Here is a 16,195-nt window from a genome sequence, read left to right as displayed (position 1 = left end):
TGTCCCCCTGCCCCCATCCCTACCTGTGCTTAAAAAAAAAGTTCAATAATTGACAACTTCCCCTCTGAAGCAGATACCTCATTGCCTTATGGATCAGACTCTTCCTCTTATAAAATAGTAAATTATCACCAAATTGTTACACCACTAGAAAGTTGAACATCAAACTGACAATTTTGTTTGAAAAAATATTTTTATTTCAAAAGTTAACTCTTCAATATATTAGGATCTATATTTGCAGCGATAAATTAGACTACATTTTAAGCCCCCCCCCCCAAAATATGCAAATATATGGATCATATATGTATAGAAAAAACAATCTTTGGTAATTTGTCCAAATATTGGATAAAAATATTGCCCTTTTCTGCAATTTCCCAACATGTATTGACTGTAAGGTCCAGTTCAGATGTCACATTTCCAGTCCAATAGATCCAATTTAGGATCTATTGGAGTCTTCCCAATCTGGGTGATACAGGAAACTGGTTTAACACACTAATATGTTGGATCGAGACTGTGACATCTGAACCTAAGACAAATATAAACTAATTGCAGAACTGGTACGTCTGCTAATTTCAATGGAATTCACTGAAAGTATGGATCAGCTGTATATGTTATTTTAGTTTCTGTAGATCTTCACTCCTTCAAGGTAGTCTCTGGTCTTTAAGACCTTCCACGTTTATTTCTTACATAGTGCATTTCTTACGTAGTTGTGAGTGAAAAAGCCTATGTTCTAATGCACATACTTCTTCATGGATCAGGGAGGGCTTCACCCGCAGGAGGAAGGAGAAAAAGTTTAACACAAACTGGTACGTATGGGGAAAATCTGATTCTCTATAATGTGCCACATGACCACACACCCTATAAAAAAGAAGTGAGGAAAATATCACAAATTGATTTTCAATTACAATGTCCAGAAAAAAAGAAACTATCCTATAAACACTAATTAAAGCCCATCTTGTAACAATACAACTAAACATTGAAATAGCACTTACAATCTTTTGCTGTGCTTGCCCCCAGAATAACCTGTTAAACTATACACTCCAGGACAGAAATTTAGGTAAATTCATAATTAATCCATGAATATGGAAGACATTTAAGCCAACTTAAAAGTCCTGTTCATACAAACTTGGGAATAGGTGGAGTAGCAATTGCTTGAAATACAAACTCCACATGACTAGCTGTCTTCAGTGGCTCTTGTGCAGATCTACCAGTTCTCATGCCACTCCTGAAAAGCACCAACTTTGGAAATTTGCAGTGGCACAGTAAAATACCTCTGCCTGATCCATGCAGAAAATTGCTTCACTTGAACAACTCAGTGTGTTTAGCAGTCTCAAGGCCGCCTGGATTTCAAGCAACCACCATCCCACTGTTTATCGAATTAGAAACAAGGCCTTTTGTATAGGGGTGTCCAGGCGATGGAACACTCTCCCAGAGGAAATCCCTCTAGTTTCATATTTCTCTTATTTATGTACATGCTCTTATTTTATTTTTATTTTCTCTCTCCTTCTCCCCGTCCCCTCTCTCTACACATACACACAGCTGTCTGCATATGCTCTTTTACAGATGTTGTTTTATACTGTTGTATTCAACTTATAAGACAAATTGTTTATCACAAATTAAAAAGCAAGATAAAAGAGCTTTGAAATAGACAACGCTTTCCTACAAAACAACATGTTTGTGAAAAGTTTGTCCAGAAGTCATATATTTGTTTTTAAGGGGAAAAGAAGACTCTTGTCTTGGCTATCTTCCAAAATTGAAAACCTGACTTCAAACTATGATAATGTTTTTTTATTGCATATGAAAGACCGCAAGATTACATTTCCATGGCGAAGGAGACGGGCCCATACAAGCACACACTGGCTACGTTTGGATAACACAATAGACAATGGTGGGGTAATAAGCAGCTCATTTATCTCCCCATACAACATGATAATAATCAGCCGTGGCGTGGATTTGTATCAGTGTTGGGTTGACTATTAGTCCACGCCGAGTTGACTCACTCATCCCCTGCCGTCTCTCCGCACCTCAGTCCTCCCACTACTATCCCATCAGGCATTGCCGACAAAGATCTATCCTGTCAGCTGGACTAGAGCAGCAGCGGCTCCTTTGACCGCTCTTGCCTTACAACTCTGTGGCTGACAAACTAACCTACAGTGGCTGAGGAAATAACCAACAGTGGTTCAAATAGCCAACTCTGCACAGCATTGGTTATTTCAGCTAAATAACCAATCGTTGCTTAAAAAACTCCCTCCATATAACATGATCACCCATAGTGGGTTAAATAACCAACTATCGACTGTTTAAACCACTGTTGGTTATCGTGTTGTCTGAACCTAGTCACTCAGTAAGTGAAGTCAGAGTTAAGTATTACCCTCTTCTGTGGTGTTATGCCAACAATGAATTCGATCACCAACATTTTATTTTTAGGTTCGCAATGGTGTTATCATTTTTCTAAACTCAAGAGAAATCCAATAAAGATGAAAACATTTGAACATAATTTAAAGGTAGCAAAGTGCTACTTTTTAAGTAGTCCTTTTCTCCATTTTTACAAAATGCTTTGATATAGAATTGTTTTTAAAACCTATATGTTTAGAACATACTTTCAGCAGGGGTGTCAAACACTTACCTCTCCTTGCACAGTTTAGTTGTACACAACCAATAGCCACTATTCAAAGTCGTAAATATGCCACCTTTTTGTTGCAAAACTCCAGCAAGACTGTGCCCATGAAAACAATTCTGTGCTGGGTTTTCCTCAGTCCAATTTAGCTGGAATAATGAAGGCGTTGGCTTCTCAGTAGGTTCTATGGAGCCAGAGAGTGCCCTGAATTGCCTTTGAAGGTCCACTACCATTTCTGTTAAAAACAAACAAACAAGCAATAAGCCACAAAATGTTTTTGAGATTGTTTCAGGTAGATAAAGCTCAAACCATCTATGAAGGAACCAAACTTCACGCGACACACCCAAATGCTGTATAAAATGTATTTCCCAAAGTTTTAGAAGTAGTGGTGATGGTAAAGTGTTAACAACAATCTTCCTGAAGGAACTGGGTGCCTCATGAGTAGAACTGCAAAAGGAAGAGGAATGCGATCTCCTCTGTAGAGAAGACTGCCCTGACTCTGGCATTGTCTGTGTGACCATGTCAGGAGTGTGGCAGAATCTTTACCAAGTGCTGTGACCACCTATTTCCAGTGTAGTTAGCAAAGCCAGGAAGAATTCAAGAGGTAGGATGCCTCCCCCGCTCCCACCGCCCAATCCTTGCTCTTGAGGGTACCCAGCTGGGAAATCACACCTCCTCCCAGTTCTTCTGAGAGAAGCAGTTCCATCAGCAGAAAAACTTCACTGGATTTCACCCAAAGATAGTCCAAAACGATTTCACTGCTTGTTATTATTCCATAGGAATGCTGAGTTATTACATATGCTGGCCAATGTAAGGGTTAGGGTAGGTGGCTACCCATCTGAATAGAACAGTTCAGTTCCTACTTCCTTGTCCTGGAACGATTGCCCCATTTCCCCCTATGCAAAATTGTCATATCTTTCTATCCTGTTAATCTGGTTCTAAAAACTAGTGCAGAACACAATTCTGATTTAAAATTGTCTGAGAAAAAGTGCTATGATAATTGTTTTAGGACTTACGTCTTTTCTTGAGAACAACAGATTTTTTCATGGCTGCATATAATAGTGGCTTCTCACATCTCCATAAATACCTACAGGTGCAAAAGTTGAAATCCTGGTGGTGGCGGCAGAGGGGGCAGAGAACACTATACATCTAAATTACCCCCCAAACAGCGATATCCTTAACTCAGATCTAGACCTCTTATAGAAGAGCCTAACACCACTATCTGTTTGGTTTCATCATTTCTCCCACAAACAGAAATAGTGAACTGTCTTCAATTAAAATTATTGCGTTTACTTATGATTAACTTAGGGAAAATGAATAGGTATCCTAACAGGTCAAATAGCAGTGCCTTCAAAGACGTTCTATTTTAATTGGCTTTTAATTGCTGGTGCTGGTCTGAAGTTTTAAAATTGTTATTGCTCTGTTTTTTCAATCTTTGCTGTTCTGGACTGGAATGTTTTTTAGTGGTGCTGTTTTACATTTGATGCATTTCATACGTGTTTTATATTTTAAATTATGTATCTGATAGTTTCTGATATTGGGTTGGAGCCAGACTTAGGCACTTGCAATGGGAGTGACAGAATCAAACACCCCCTCTCCCCATGGCAGCACCCCCCCCCCAATGCTACACAGAGTCAGAGGATCCTGCAGAATGGGATAAGCTCTGCTCACAGAAGTGGCTATGCAGCTGAATGCACACACCTGAATCTGGATCCAACACATTGTTTTAAAATGTATTTATTTACTATAGTTATATTGTAAACTGCTTTGTGGCTGCTATTTGCCTAAAAAGTAGGACACAAATACTTCATAAAATAAGGAAATATCAAGGCCCTAGGCTCACATGTTTGATTTCACCTCCAACACGGTGGATTAAAAATCAGTATTTTTAAAATACATTATTATTCCCACGTATTAATTCTTCAAAAATATTCCTTCCATTACTTTTCAAATAGCAGCAGTGGTTTTACAAACAGAAAGAAGAACCCACCAAAATGTATCTATAAAGATTCATGCATAAAGGAATAAATTTCCTAACACAAATACTTTGGAGTACAAATTTTAATTCATGTCTTCTAGTATTATTCATTACTTTCAGTCACCTACTACTTCTCCAAGGCCAAACCAGAAATTCTCTGAACATACCTGATTCTTTCTTCATTAAATTTCTTCTGCTCCAAATCTAGAGCATTCTTTACAACAATATACCATTTTTCAATATCAAAAACTGGACAGCCTGTAGCAAAAATTAATTTGTTAGGTGTTAATTTTACCCTTCCCTTCATTCAAGGAACATAAAAGCAGTGTTTTAGCCTAATGAAAACTGTGCAAAGTAGAGCAGGCTGAGAGACACTAGCCTCATGCCCAAGCTCACACACACCACACTATGCTGACTCCCTTTAAACCTGAATTAAAAGTTGCGCCTTTACTTCTTGATACACTAGGCTATCTGGCTTTAAGAGTATGTTTGTGTTAGCAGAACTCCATGACTCCAATTTCTCCTGGATGTTCTCTCTAAGGAATGGATTGAACCCACATGATCTGCATTGTACCCTACACCAAATCCATTCCATCTGCTTTGTTACTCCAAAAGATGGGCTTCTCCATTCTGTGAGACACCTTGGAGAGATAAGAACTACTGCTGACATGCAAAGTCTGTAAAACTTTACCATATGACCGGGTTTGCATGACAGGAGGGTGGTTAATAAACTGTGATGGCTTGTTAACCACCCCCACATGTACTGGTTGCATGCCAGCAGATTTCTCTATAGCCCTCACTGGCCATAGGTTGTCCTGAAGTCCGAACCTGGTGAAGGTGGCTGGCTGGAGTAGTTAACAAACCATCCAGAACCCAGACTGTTGTAGGGTTGCTGGATGGTTTGTTAACCACCCCAGCCACCCAGCCTTGCCAGGTTCAGACATCATGACAACCTGCACCTGGCGAGGGTAATTAGGGAAATCAGCCGGCACACAAGGGGGTGATTAACAATTCACTTTGGGATATTAAGCTCCCTTGTGTCGTGCAAACTGGTTCTACTAGTTAACTATTTAGTATGTTTCTCCTGCTTTTCAGTATTAACCCTGGTTGCAGCCAGCTCAAAAAAGTGAGGGAAATTTGCATCAGAGCAGAGAGGGATGGAAAGAAGGAAGCACATGATCCTGTAGCCCAGGGTAGGCAACCTGGTGCTCTCCAGAAGTTTTGAACTACAATTCCCATAATCTCTGGCCATGCTGGCTGGAGCTGATTAGAGTTGAAGTCCAACCCGTCTAGGGGGTGCCAGGTAGCCTATCCCTGCTGTAGCCAGTACCCAATACCTTTCCTGCAATTAAGGAATTGGTTACATTACATCAACACTCACCACGTGAAACTCTTACATGTCTGAAAGCAGAACGTTTGGCAGTTTATTGGCATTTGTTATACCACTTCCTCATCTGTCTAAAATTTAAGTGGCTACATTTATTCACACACAGGTTGGAAGCCATATGCAAATATCCAATGTTCCATCTCATGCACAGATTCTGTCCTCTCCTTCATACATTTGAATGATTTGGCAGCATCTTCTCAATTCACAAGGTGCACTAAATAAAATCTCACAGTTGTCTTACATATACACCAGTGTCTTTAAAAAACAGGTGGTATTGTAAAACTTAAACGCAGGCTTTTAGTAAAATGCTTGGTACCTTCTTTGTTGTTTTTGTTTCTCTCTTCAGCGTAGTTTGCTAGTAGCCTGCAAATGTATTAATCAGATTTAACGTTTATTGGAATCACGATCCACATTTTTCAAGCTATTTAAAATCGAATGATTCTAACCAAAATATTCAAAGGCCTTATTTCTAATGTCAAAAGGTTCAAACATTGCTTACCAATTGTACAGGCCACAAAAACCCACTTCCATGTATGCGGCTCTCCATTTTGTAACAGGAGTCTACCCACATGGAACATTTCTCTAGCAGCACCTGCTGTCATCAGGGAGGTGCAACACTGGTGTGGCCAATGCAGCACAAGTGTGGCATCTTGCTGCTTGGAATGCCATTTTTTATGTGCTTCCATATGGCATAAGAAACTTCTGAACGAGCCCAGTGTTCAATGAAACTAGCCTCTTTAAAAGCTGTTATGATCCTGTTAGTCTCACTGACCAAATGGGAAATGGCAAAAGGGATTCTAGGTGCCATGTGCACATATAATAGCGGAATGTTAATATTAAGCAAGTAATACATTACATTTCACTTAATCAAGCTATCATTTGTTTTGTCCTTCGTAGTTAAGGAGAGCTTGCAATACGTTATTCGGTTTTGTTTGTTATACAGTAACACATACTAACCACTCATATTGGTCATCCAGCAAGAAAAGAATTTTCAGCACCACTATAACAACAGCCATGGCAAGAATATCATATTTCACTTTCTGAGCTGATTTATTTTCAGGATGAAGCGTCAAGAAGTCTGTTTTGCCAATGCCAGTTTTTTTTACCACTTTGCAAGTCCAACTGTGCATTTCATCTGAAATGAGAGATCATAAAATGAGGGCAACTTCAAACACTATAAAATTTAAATACACAAAGCAAATTTTGTGAAATAATGAGCATGCCTGCATGCAGATCACCACCCATGATAATCTGCCACATGGGCTGTACACTAATTCTCACATGTTTCTGTGTAGGAATTTTGTCAAGTTTGAAGCAGCCGTACGGTTGCAATCAGAAGCATGTTTACTTGGAAGTAAGTTCTACCAACATGAATGCAACATACCTGGAAATAGACATGTTTAGGACTCATACTCCACTAAAACAAATAAGATTTGGCATGGAAATTCCTCCCTGCCCCAAGTTAATATTGAAATAGTTTTAATGTGTTAAAACCTTGCAGCACTCTGTGATAGGTGGCAATTTGCTACATTTATAATATAAATTGATTATAAGTATATAATCAAATTTATCCTTTGTATACAAGGATAAATCCTGAACACTGTGTGTCTAATGACCAAGCTTTTAATCCTAATTACACTGGGCATAGTCTAACAAAGTTAGGCACTGTATTTTAACAGGAGAGAGATCTAAACAGGATTAGGACTTTATAATTCTTAATTTTAGTCTGTTTGTGTGCGTATGTACAGTAGAAATAAGGTCTGAGCAACATTAGTGCTAAAGATCCATAGATTAGCCTTTATTTTAGCATTAAAAACAGAGGGAACTTCATTCCCCCACCCCCTTTTACAGCAATTTAACAGTAGCCGTCATCCTTGCATTGCTGTACAGGTATTTTCACAGACTCAAGGAATAACATTTCTTACTTTTCCAGTTTGGCAGGGATGTCATGAATCAACTACCTCATTGGATTCCAGGGGGCTGTCAGTGTCTGTAGCCTGAAATATGTACTGTGTTCACCTGCCTATATTTTTGATTCCCAAAGACAGCAATTTCTTATGTATCCCACTAGTGACCCCCACATTTCAACTTCTAGTCTTCCCCCCAAATAACATTCTGAACAAGAAGTTCATCTGAACTACTAAAGTGTGTTCAAGTAAACCATTATGAAAATACATATCATCCCAACCAAATGTGCTCTTACCAGGCAAATTAACTTCCATCAAATACTTGATGCAGAGAATGTTTGGATGAAGGAAGCTAGTGTCTGTTATTTCTGGAAAACTAGGTAGTTCTATGTATTCTGCGAGAGCATGCATTTTTTTATGAACATCTTCATACGAAGGCCAAGACTAAAAAACAAAATATAGAAAATACAAAGATATTTTAAAATCTAGAATTCTTGCTGCAACACTATCATCATGTCATTGAACACAAATTTTGCTCGATACAGAAATTTGAATTGTTTCCCAGTGACTCTACAATGCACCAAATTTTATGCCGGGTTGCTCTTTTGCGATGGATCTTTGTTATTATGCTCTTTTGAGGAGCACCTAACCAAAACAAAAATACAAGAGGAAGAACATGAACTTCCAAGAGATCTATTATTAGTTAAGTTAGAACTGCTTTAGCTCTGTAAATACACAATATTGTGGCTTTCTCCTTATTTCAAAGAAGATAACATTGGAGCATTTGGGGGCAAAAAGTCATGTTTATAATACAAAATGTATGATAAGTCATACTTGTTAAAAAGGATATTTGAAAAGTTTAAAAAGCGTATCTTACACCCTGATCCTAATACATACTTCTCTTTTCAATGGAGCTTCAAAGTGTGTCTAAAGAAGGCATAGCAGAAACTTCAAGCTTTTAATGCAGTTTTGTGAACAGAGAAGACAACAACAATAATCCTTCAAATATAAAGGACTAAAAATAGATAAGCAAATTCTATTTCAATTTAGTTAATTTTGCAATAGCTTCAGGTTGCGTAATAGCATCATTACATTTTTATCAGATATTTATCTAGGTTTTTGGAATTTAAATCTAGAACGAAATGAAATGTATTTATATAAAAATCTGCTCCTGAAGATTAGGGGAGAACTCTTGAACAGCACTCAATACAGTTCAACTGCGTTCTGCATGCAAAACAACACCATGGATCCAAATCACTAATCCAGTATAGCCACTTATGTTCCTTTTTTTTTTTTTTAGTTCATTTAGGATTCTGACAATAAAACATTCATTCAAAAGTTTTATTTTTGTATCATTTCCATTAAACAAGAAGTATTCTCAGGCCCCCAGAGAATGTGTGTGTAATTCCAGCAAAACGTTTTACACAAGCATGTAAATGCTTATAGGCTGTATTATGTTCACACTCCTTTAGAAAAGCAAAGTGGTTTTTTCCCCTAAAGTAACCTTTCCACCTGAAGGACTTTTCTTGAAAAACAAGTAATACATGCATTACTGGACTGTTGCACATCAGGGCTTATATTTGTCTTCAGACATTTCAAGACAGTGGTCATAAAACAGGATTTGCGCTTTTTATACTGTATTTCGTAATTGTGTTTTTAACCTGTTGGGTGTTTTATTGTGGTTTTGATTTTTGTATCAAAAATCAAAGAGAGCTTCGGCTATTGGGAGGTATAAAAATGTAATAAATAAATAAATAAATAAATAAAAATTTAATAACAATGAAAAACACAGGTTGGAAACAATATGCTTTCCTTGATATTCCACTCATAACAGCCCTGAAAGGCATAACTTTCCAAATATTTTAAAAAGAAACATTAAAAAATTAATATATGCCCTTTCAGGATGCAAGTGTGAGAAAACACTCAAGTAACTTACTGAACTGAACTGAACATGCTGGCAAAGTTTTGTTCCTACTGACATAAGCTGAAACAGAAATGTAGCCAATACTACAACACGCTAGAAAGTAAGCACATAAGGGCTATTGTGAGATGCAATGGCCTCAAAGCCATTTAGACAGGGTATTTTTTAAAATCCTAATTTAAGTTGCTGCTAGAGACAGTGGAACGAATGGCCTAGGGAAGTTGCAGAACATTTTGCCGTGGAACTTGCATCACACAAAATCCTTTCCCCAGCTAAGTTGAAAGAAAAGTAGCGTTACAAATGACCCACACATTCTAGCATAGACCAGGGAACTATCTTATGCAGAATGATTGCCTTTGTTAGTGGCAGCACTGCGCATGTGGTAAGCCATGGCCGTCAAATTAACCAGTGAATATCCTAGAAAAAGATGCCGTTCCCCCACCCTGCCATTTTTAATCAAACTCCACACTGTAAGGCTCTTTTCTATTCCCAGCACCAGCCTGATTGCACGGTAACTCAATACCTTGGAGGTGAAGCAGAACCCAATCCAAGAAATGCCCCAAGGATTCTCTGCAACACCGTACCACTTGCATAGCATGGGGCAGCTACGCGGGGTGGCAAAATTACTTGTGTTGGCCTTATCACAACTACTTGGAAGTGCAACAAGTACTCAACTTGTCTACAATCCTCACACTCCTCCAATGTTTCTATCTCAACCTGGAATGCTACTTTTAGGAGACCCAAGTTGAAATTCACATGAAAGAATTAGTGCAGTACACACAACACTTGTAAATTAGCATTTCCTTAAACATGTATATGAATATTTTATCAATTTCCAAGAAGTAACTATTGAACTGTTTTCAAATCTATTTATTTTAAATTAAACCAATTCATAATGTTTAATCTGCCACAGGGCTTAATTTTATGGTAATAACATGGAGATTATTTTTTTAAAAAAAAGGCAAGTAATTTTCAAGTATTAGATGATTTTATCCTCTGGACGCAGTCACTGTCACACACCTAGTAAAAACAGGCACTGTACTGCTTCCCTTGTAAAGTAGTTTTTGAATACAAGAAGATAACCTAAGTATGTACCCAGCCATATAATTTAAACAGAACTGGAACAAGCAGGAACTGGAGAGGAGTACACTTACTCCACCCAAGACTAGTCTAATGCTTCCTCTGGCAAATACATAATACTGAGATGTTCATCATATATCTATCAGTGCATACCAATCGCCCCTCACAAGTGTGCAGATAGCTTGTTGGTGTGGAGGGAAGAGGCTTCAACCTAGGCAAGTTACAGATCTTTAGAGAAGGTAGAAGTCTTGTGCAATTTTTCTTGTGCATGTGTGTGTGTACGTACGTATTTATGTGTGCATGTGCACATATGGTGAGCCTATGCTATCCAGTAGGGAAGGGATGGGCAGAAGGTAGATCTCCAAGTGTTTTGGACTTCAACTCCCAGCATTCCTGAACTTTGGCCATGCTGGCAGGGGTGTCTGGGAGCTGAAGTCCAAAACTCCAAGAGATCTACATTCTGCCAACACCTGCAGTAGAGCAGTGAAACAGGTCTCTACAAAGTAGAGTCTTCTATGTACTTGGGTGATTACTTTGGTATGCCAAAAATATTATTTGGCCGGGGGGAAAAGACCAGAACATTAAAAGCATTTTAAAGGTCACATATCCTGATTGAAAAGAGGAGCATGAAAAGGGTAGGAGGGAGGATGTGTACAAGCTGTCAGCTAGTCTGGGTCATGCATGGAACTTAAGCTACAGCAAACAAAGTTTTTGAACAGCAGTGTTTTCATTGTACATTGCCTCAGGTCCTTTTTAAAGCAGAGGAGATTCATAGCTACAATAAGTAAATAAGTTTTAAAATAAGGGGAAAATTAGGACCAGATAGGATGGTCAGCTAGCCACCCACCCACCCCAGGCCCAGTACTGCTCCACCTCTTTCTACAACATAAAAATGGAATGTTTACAGATAGTCGGGATAAGGAGGAAAGCTTCCATTCACTTGCTGCATTGCCAGCCTTGAAACCTTCGCTCTACTATAACACTGCATGCCACACTTAAGTGCTGCTTTTTCTTCAACCTCTCCGCATTGTACTGCACCGGATATATTTTGATCCCACCACTGCTCCTGTAGGCTTACACCTTCTGTGGGTGTGTAAAGCTTGATTTTAGCATGCATATAACCATGGCCATTTTCCTGGTAGAAAGGCAGGATACAAATAAAATAAAATTAATCAAAGAGCTGGCCTCTCTTACGAGGTAAACTTCATGCCCCCAAGTTAACTAATAGCAGTAAAAGTATCCAGCTTTCAGACTTTTCTAGCAATTTTGGACTACATATCTAGCACATTTTATTTTGATGGGAACTACCTTAATCACCATGGGGTTGATCAGTTCTTAATCCGTTTCTATGGAGATACTATACAAAACAGAAAAGACAAGGTGCCCCCAATAACAGTTTCAATACAAACACTCTAGGTGTAAGAGACCTTACACAACTGCATTAGACCAATTAAGTACCCGAGAGAGCACCTTCTCCCCTACCAACCTGCCTGGTCACTGAGGTCATCGGAGGGTCTGCTCCTGGTGGTCTCACACAGATCCAACCTCCGATTGGAGTCCACCAGGGGAAGAGACTTCAGCATGGTAGCTCCACTCCTGTGGAATTCCCTGCCTCTGGAGGTCAGGCAGGCGCCAACTTTGTACTCCTTTCGGCGGCGCCTGAAAACATCATTATTCCAGGAAGCCTTTCCTTAACATCCAGCCATGAGTCACTGTATTTGCTTCTTTTAAAATCTATTTAAGTGTTTTATTCTGTTTTTATTTTCATTTTATCTTGCTCCAAAATTTTCAATGGGGAGCGGTATATATTGTAAATAAATAAATAAAAACAAAATCTATAGTAATTAGTGGTACAATGATGCCAATTGGTTTTACAAAACAACTTATCAATTATGCTCGTCATCATACAGGACCCCAGTGTGTTTCTGTTTCGACTCTATAACGTCTTCGTCAGGTACTCCTGTAGACCAGTCTTGAGATGCTGTGGCAGCATTTACTGTTTGTTTGGTGATCTTGGTGACTGGTCTTGAGAGTTTGTATTGAATCTATGGAGATACTTACAAATACTCTGTTCCCAAGTTCTTTAATGATTAGAGTATTATGGATTCTATGCATACTAGTAACTGCTGTGAGAACAGCTTACATGTTTTGGGATGCACTTTTGTATACCCCCACCTTGTTTTTATGGAGTAGTTACCAAAGTCCTATATCCAGATTTTTCTAGTAATTCTTGGACCACATGTATGCTAAATTTCATGGCTTTAGCTCAGTGGGAAGTACCCTGACAATTTCAGTACGCCAGGTCACAGCCAGTCTACTTTTTTAAAGCCACTTTTAAAGGCAAATCTGTCATATATGAGAGTATGAATACTATACAGTATCAGAATACTGTATGTACAGAAAATTGTTATGCAACAATGCAAATGTAGCCAGTTGCCAATTATGTAAGAGAACCAACAACATTGCCAATGACTATGCCAGGTGCAAAATTTAAAGCCAACCTGTTACATGAAACAAATGACCTAGTGACTCAATATTTCATAGATTGACATTTATAAAATACAAATCAGATTAAAATTCCTTTCCTAATTATTCCCATGTTTTGTATTTCACTACAGCCTACTAGTGTTTACATCCTATTTTTGTGTAACTTATGCGTCTGATGAACTAGGAATCAGTCTATGAAAAAAACAAGTATGAATGACACCATAAACCAGGACCTCTCAAAGAAAGTTTCCTTTTGTGGCTACACACACTGCTGCGCTTGTGGAATCCAATTCTCTCAATCCAGCACAGCCTTCCCCAACCTGTTGACTTTCAGATGTTTTGGACTATAACTCCCATCAGCCCCAGTCAGCATGGTCAATGGTCAGAAATGCTGGGAGCTGTAGTCCAAGCCATCTAGAGTGCACCATTTTAGGAAAGGGTGATCTAACAACTCTAGACTTACCTTCATAATTGCTCTTTACACTTTCAGCAGCTTCTAAGGTTGCAATCCTACACACACTTACTGGGTAGTAGGTCCCATCAAACCCATGTCTTTATCAAAATATCTTTACAGCCACCTTGAAGCCCATATTTTGGGTGGAAAGACAGGGTATAAAGCAAATAAATTTTATTTAAATCACAATTCCATAGCCCTATTTGGGGTGCTAAAAGTAGGGGCAATTTCATTAACTGAGGGGGAAGCAGTGAAATTCACTACCACCATCAGGTTCAGAGTGGAGGCATAATTACCTTTAAGCATAATTACCTTTTAAAGGACAAAAAAAAACCCTTTATATTCTGTTATTGCATGCAGCAGCAACACCAGAGCTTCTTTCCCAGTGGCTCAGATGCCATTTTCTTTCATCACAAAGCCCAAGACACAGCACTGTTCTGGGGCATTATGGGGGGAAATAGTGGCTACCAATGGGGGTTGCTGTACTTTTGTGGTGGCCGAACAATTAAGTAACACACAAGGCACACAACCGCTAAACCCAATAATAATAATAATAATAATAATAATAATAATAATCAACACAGAGGTAAGAGAATCCTTTATCACATATAATTTTTATCATCTATAACAATTAGTTATTTGAATTCCATACATATAACTTTATCACTGAGGCTGAGATAACAACATTACTGATACAGCTGAATAAGAAGTGTTTGAACAGTTAAACAGTTGATGATGAAAGAGCACAATGCTGAACAGAAATATGTTGTACAGAACAAATAGGCAGTTTATACAATGTTTTATATCGAAGTATTTATACAGAAAAAATAAGGAATTTTTGCAACGTTATAGAACAGGCTTCTGTAGGCAGGGAATTTCAACCCGTTTCACAAGATTGCTTCATCGTAGAATTATTAACACTGCCGAGAAGGCTATCTCTGTGGACAGATAGAGGGACACATTCCTCAACGCCACACTGAAATTCATTTGAAGCCCTGGCCAGAACTGTAACGCCTCAAGACACGGTGAATTTCTCATTACAGCTGTACACTGTCGACTGTTTAACTGTTCAAACACCTTCTTATTCAGCTGTATCAGTAATGCTGTTATCTCGGCCTCAGCGATGATGTTATAGGTATGGAATTCAAATAACTAATTGTTATATTTTTGATCGTTTAAAATTTTGTATACTTTTTAAATGTTCACTGTTTTTAACTTTTGTAAACTTTGGCTATGGGGTGGTATATAAATTTAATAAATAAATAAATAAATAAATGATAAAAATTTATATGTGATAAAAGATTCTCTTACCCCATTATTATTATTATTATTATTATTGCGGTTGTGTGCCTTGTGCATTACTTAATTGTTTGACTTTGTCAACTGCTGCCTCCTACATTGGTTCTTTTGTGGTGGCCACCATCTTTTCCTCAATGGTCTGAAACGATGCTGCATCCAGAGCTTGGGGATGGGGGATAGCTTTGCTGTTGTTGCCACCTGTGGCAGCAGGAAAATAAACCTGCAAGACAAAAAAAGCTACCGCTACTACTCATAAAAGTCCCTTCCTTCTTGAAAGAAATTTGAAGGTAGTTCATGGAGAAAAGGCCCACTATCCGGGGATCCGAATTCACTGTGCTCCATTAAAAACACCACAATTAGAATTTCAGCAATTTTCCTCTCAGCTCTACATCAAAAAGTTTTCCCAAGGCAACATTCCCTTTTCAAAAAGCATCCAAGGAGTCTTTTATCCTGTGCAAAGTATCCAAAACTTCAGCATGTTTCTATAACAAAGCAGTACTCCTAAGAAAAGATAGGCAGGAGGGACAGAAGGAGAAATTGGAGTAAAACAAATCTTTAAAACCCTGAACAGCAGGAGAACAATTAGTTAGGTAATTTTATTCCCACTTTGTTATTAAGCATTTTTTTTTAAAAAAAGCACATAGTAGCTTACAGAAGAGTTTTATCTGCCTTATCTATGCCTGTATGTCACATGCAGTGGATTCCAAGGAAAGGGGCTAATTCACAGTATTTATTATACTTCCAGAAATGGTTTCTTTGTGATTTCTGTTTCAAAGTCATGGCAACCTTATGGCAAGGTAGCAAACTGGTTCACACTCACCATTTGCAGGGATGTGCGCCTTACGTTTCGTCCTTCTGCTTTGCATAAACAACCAATGATCATAGGTTATCGTGATGTCTGAACTCTGACACTCTGGGTTGTTTCTGGGTTAAAAACCCAGAGTTAACCTATAATTTGTTGTTAGGTTAACTCTGGGTTGTTTAACCCAGAAACAATTCGGTGTGTCCAGGTTTGGATATCACACAAACTACCTATAAACCGGCATTCAGATTGTTTATACAAGTGGA

The 16,195-nt window shown here is 38.4% G+C and overlaps 1 protein-coding gene across 2 annotated transcripts in view; it reads right to left on the bottom strand.

Moving 5' to 3' along the window:
* Positions 1-171: 171 nt before the first annotated feature.
* The window catches only part of TAF1B (TATA-box binding protein associated factor, RNA polymerase I subunit B), a 41,406-nt gene continuing 25,382 nt past the window's right edge, over positions 172-16,195 (bottom strand). For both annotated transcript variants that reach the window (XM_063125151.1, XM_063125152.1), the window contains exons 9-15: positions 8,183-8,330; positions 6,937-7,114; positions 6,296-6,342; positions 4,760-4,850; positions 3,631-3,701; positions 2,624-2,849; positions 172-855 (exon numbers count right to left, since the gene is read on the bottom strand). In XM_063125151.1, the coding sequence (XP_062981221.1) occupies positions 681-855; positions 2,624-2,849; positions 3,631-3,701; positions 4,760-4,850; positions 6,296-6,342; positions 6,937-7,114; positions 8,183-8,330 (936 nt within the window). In that variant the 3' untranslated portion in view covers positions 172-680. The remainder of the gene's footprint in view (positions 856-2,623; positions 2,850-3,630; positions 3,702-4,759; positions 4,851-6,295; positions 6,343-6,936; positions 7,115-8,182; positions 8,331-16,195) is intronic.

This window comes from Elgaria multicarinata, chromosome 4, assembly GCF_023053635.1.
Source record: "Elgaria multicarinata webbii isolate HBS135686 ecotype San Diego chromosome 4, rElgMul1.1.pri, whole genome shotgun sequence".
Classification (NCBI taxonomy): domain Eukaryota; kingdom Metazoa; phylum Chordata; class Lepidosauria; order Squamata; family Anguidae; genus Elgaria; species Elgaria multicarinata.
The sequence above is the reverse complement of the archived record's forward strand: the minus strand, read 5'-3'. Positions and strand labels throughout refer to the sequence as shown.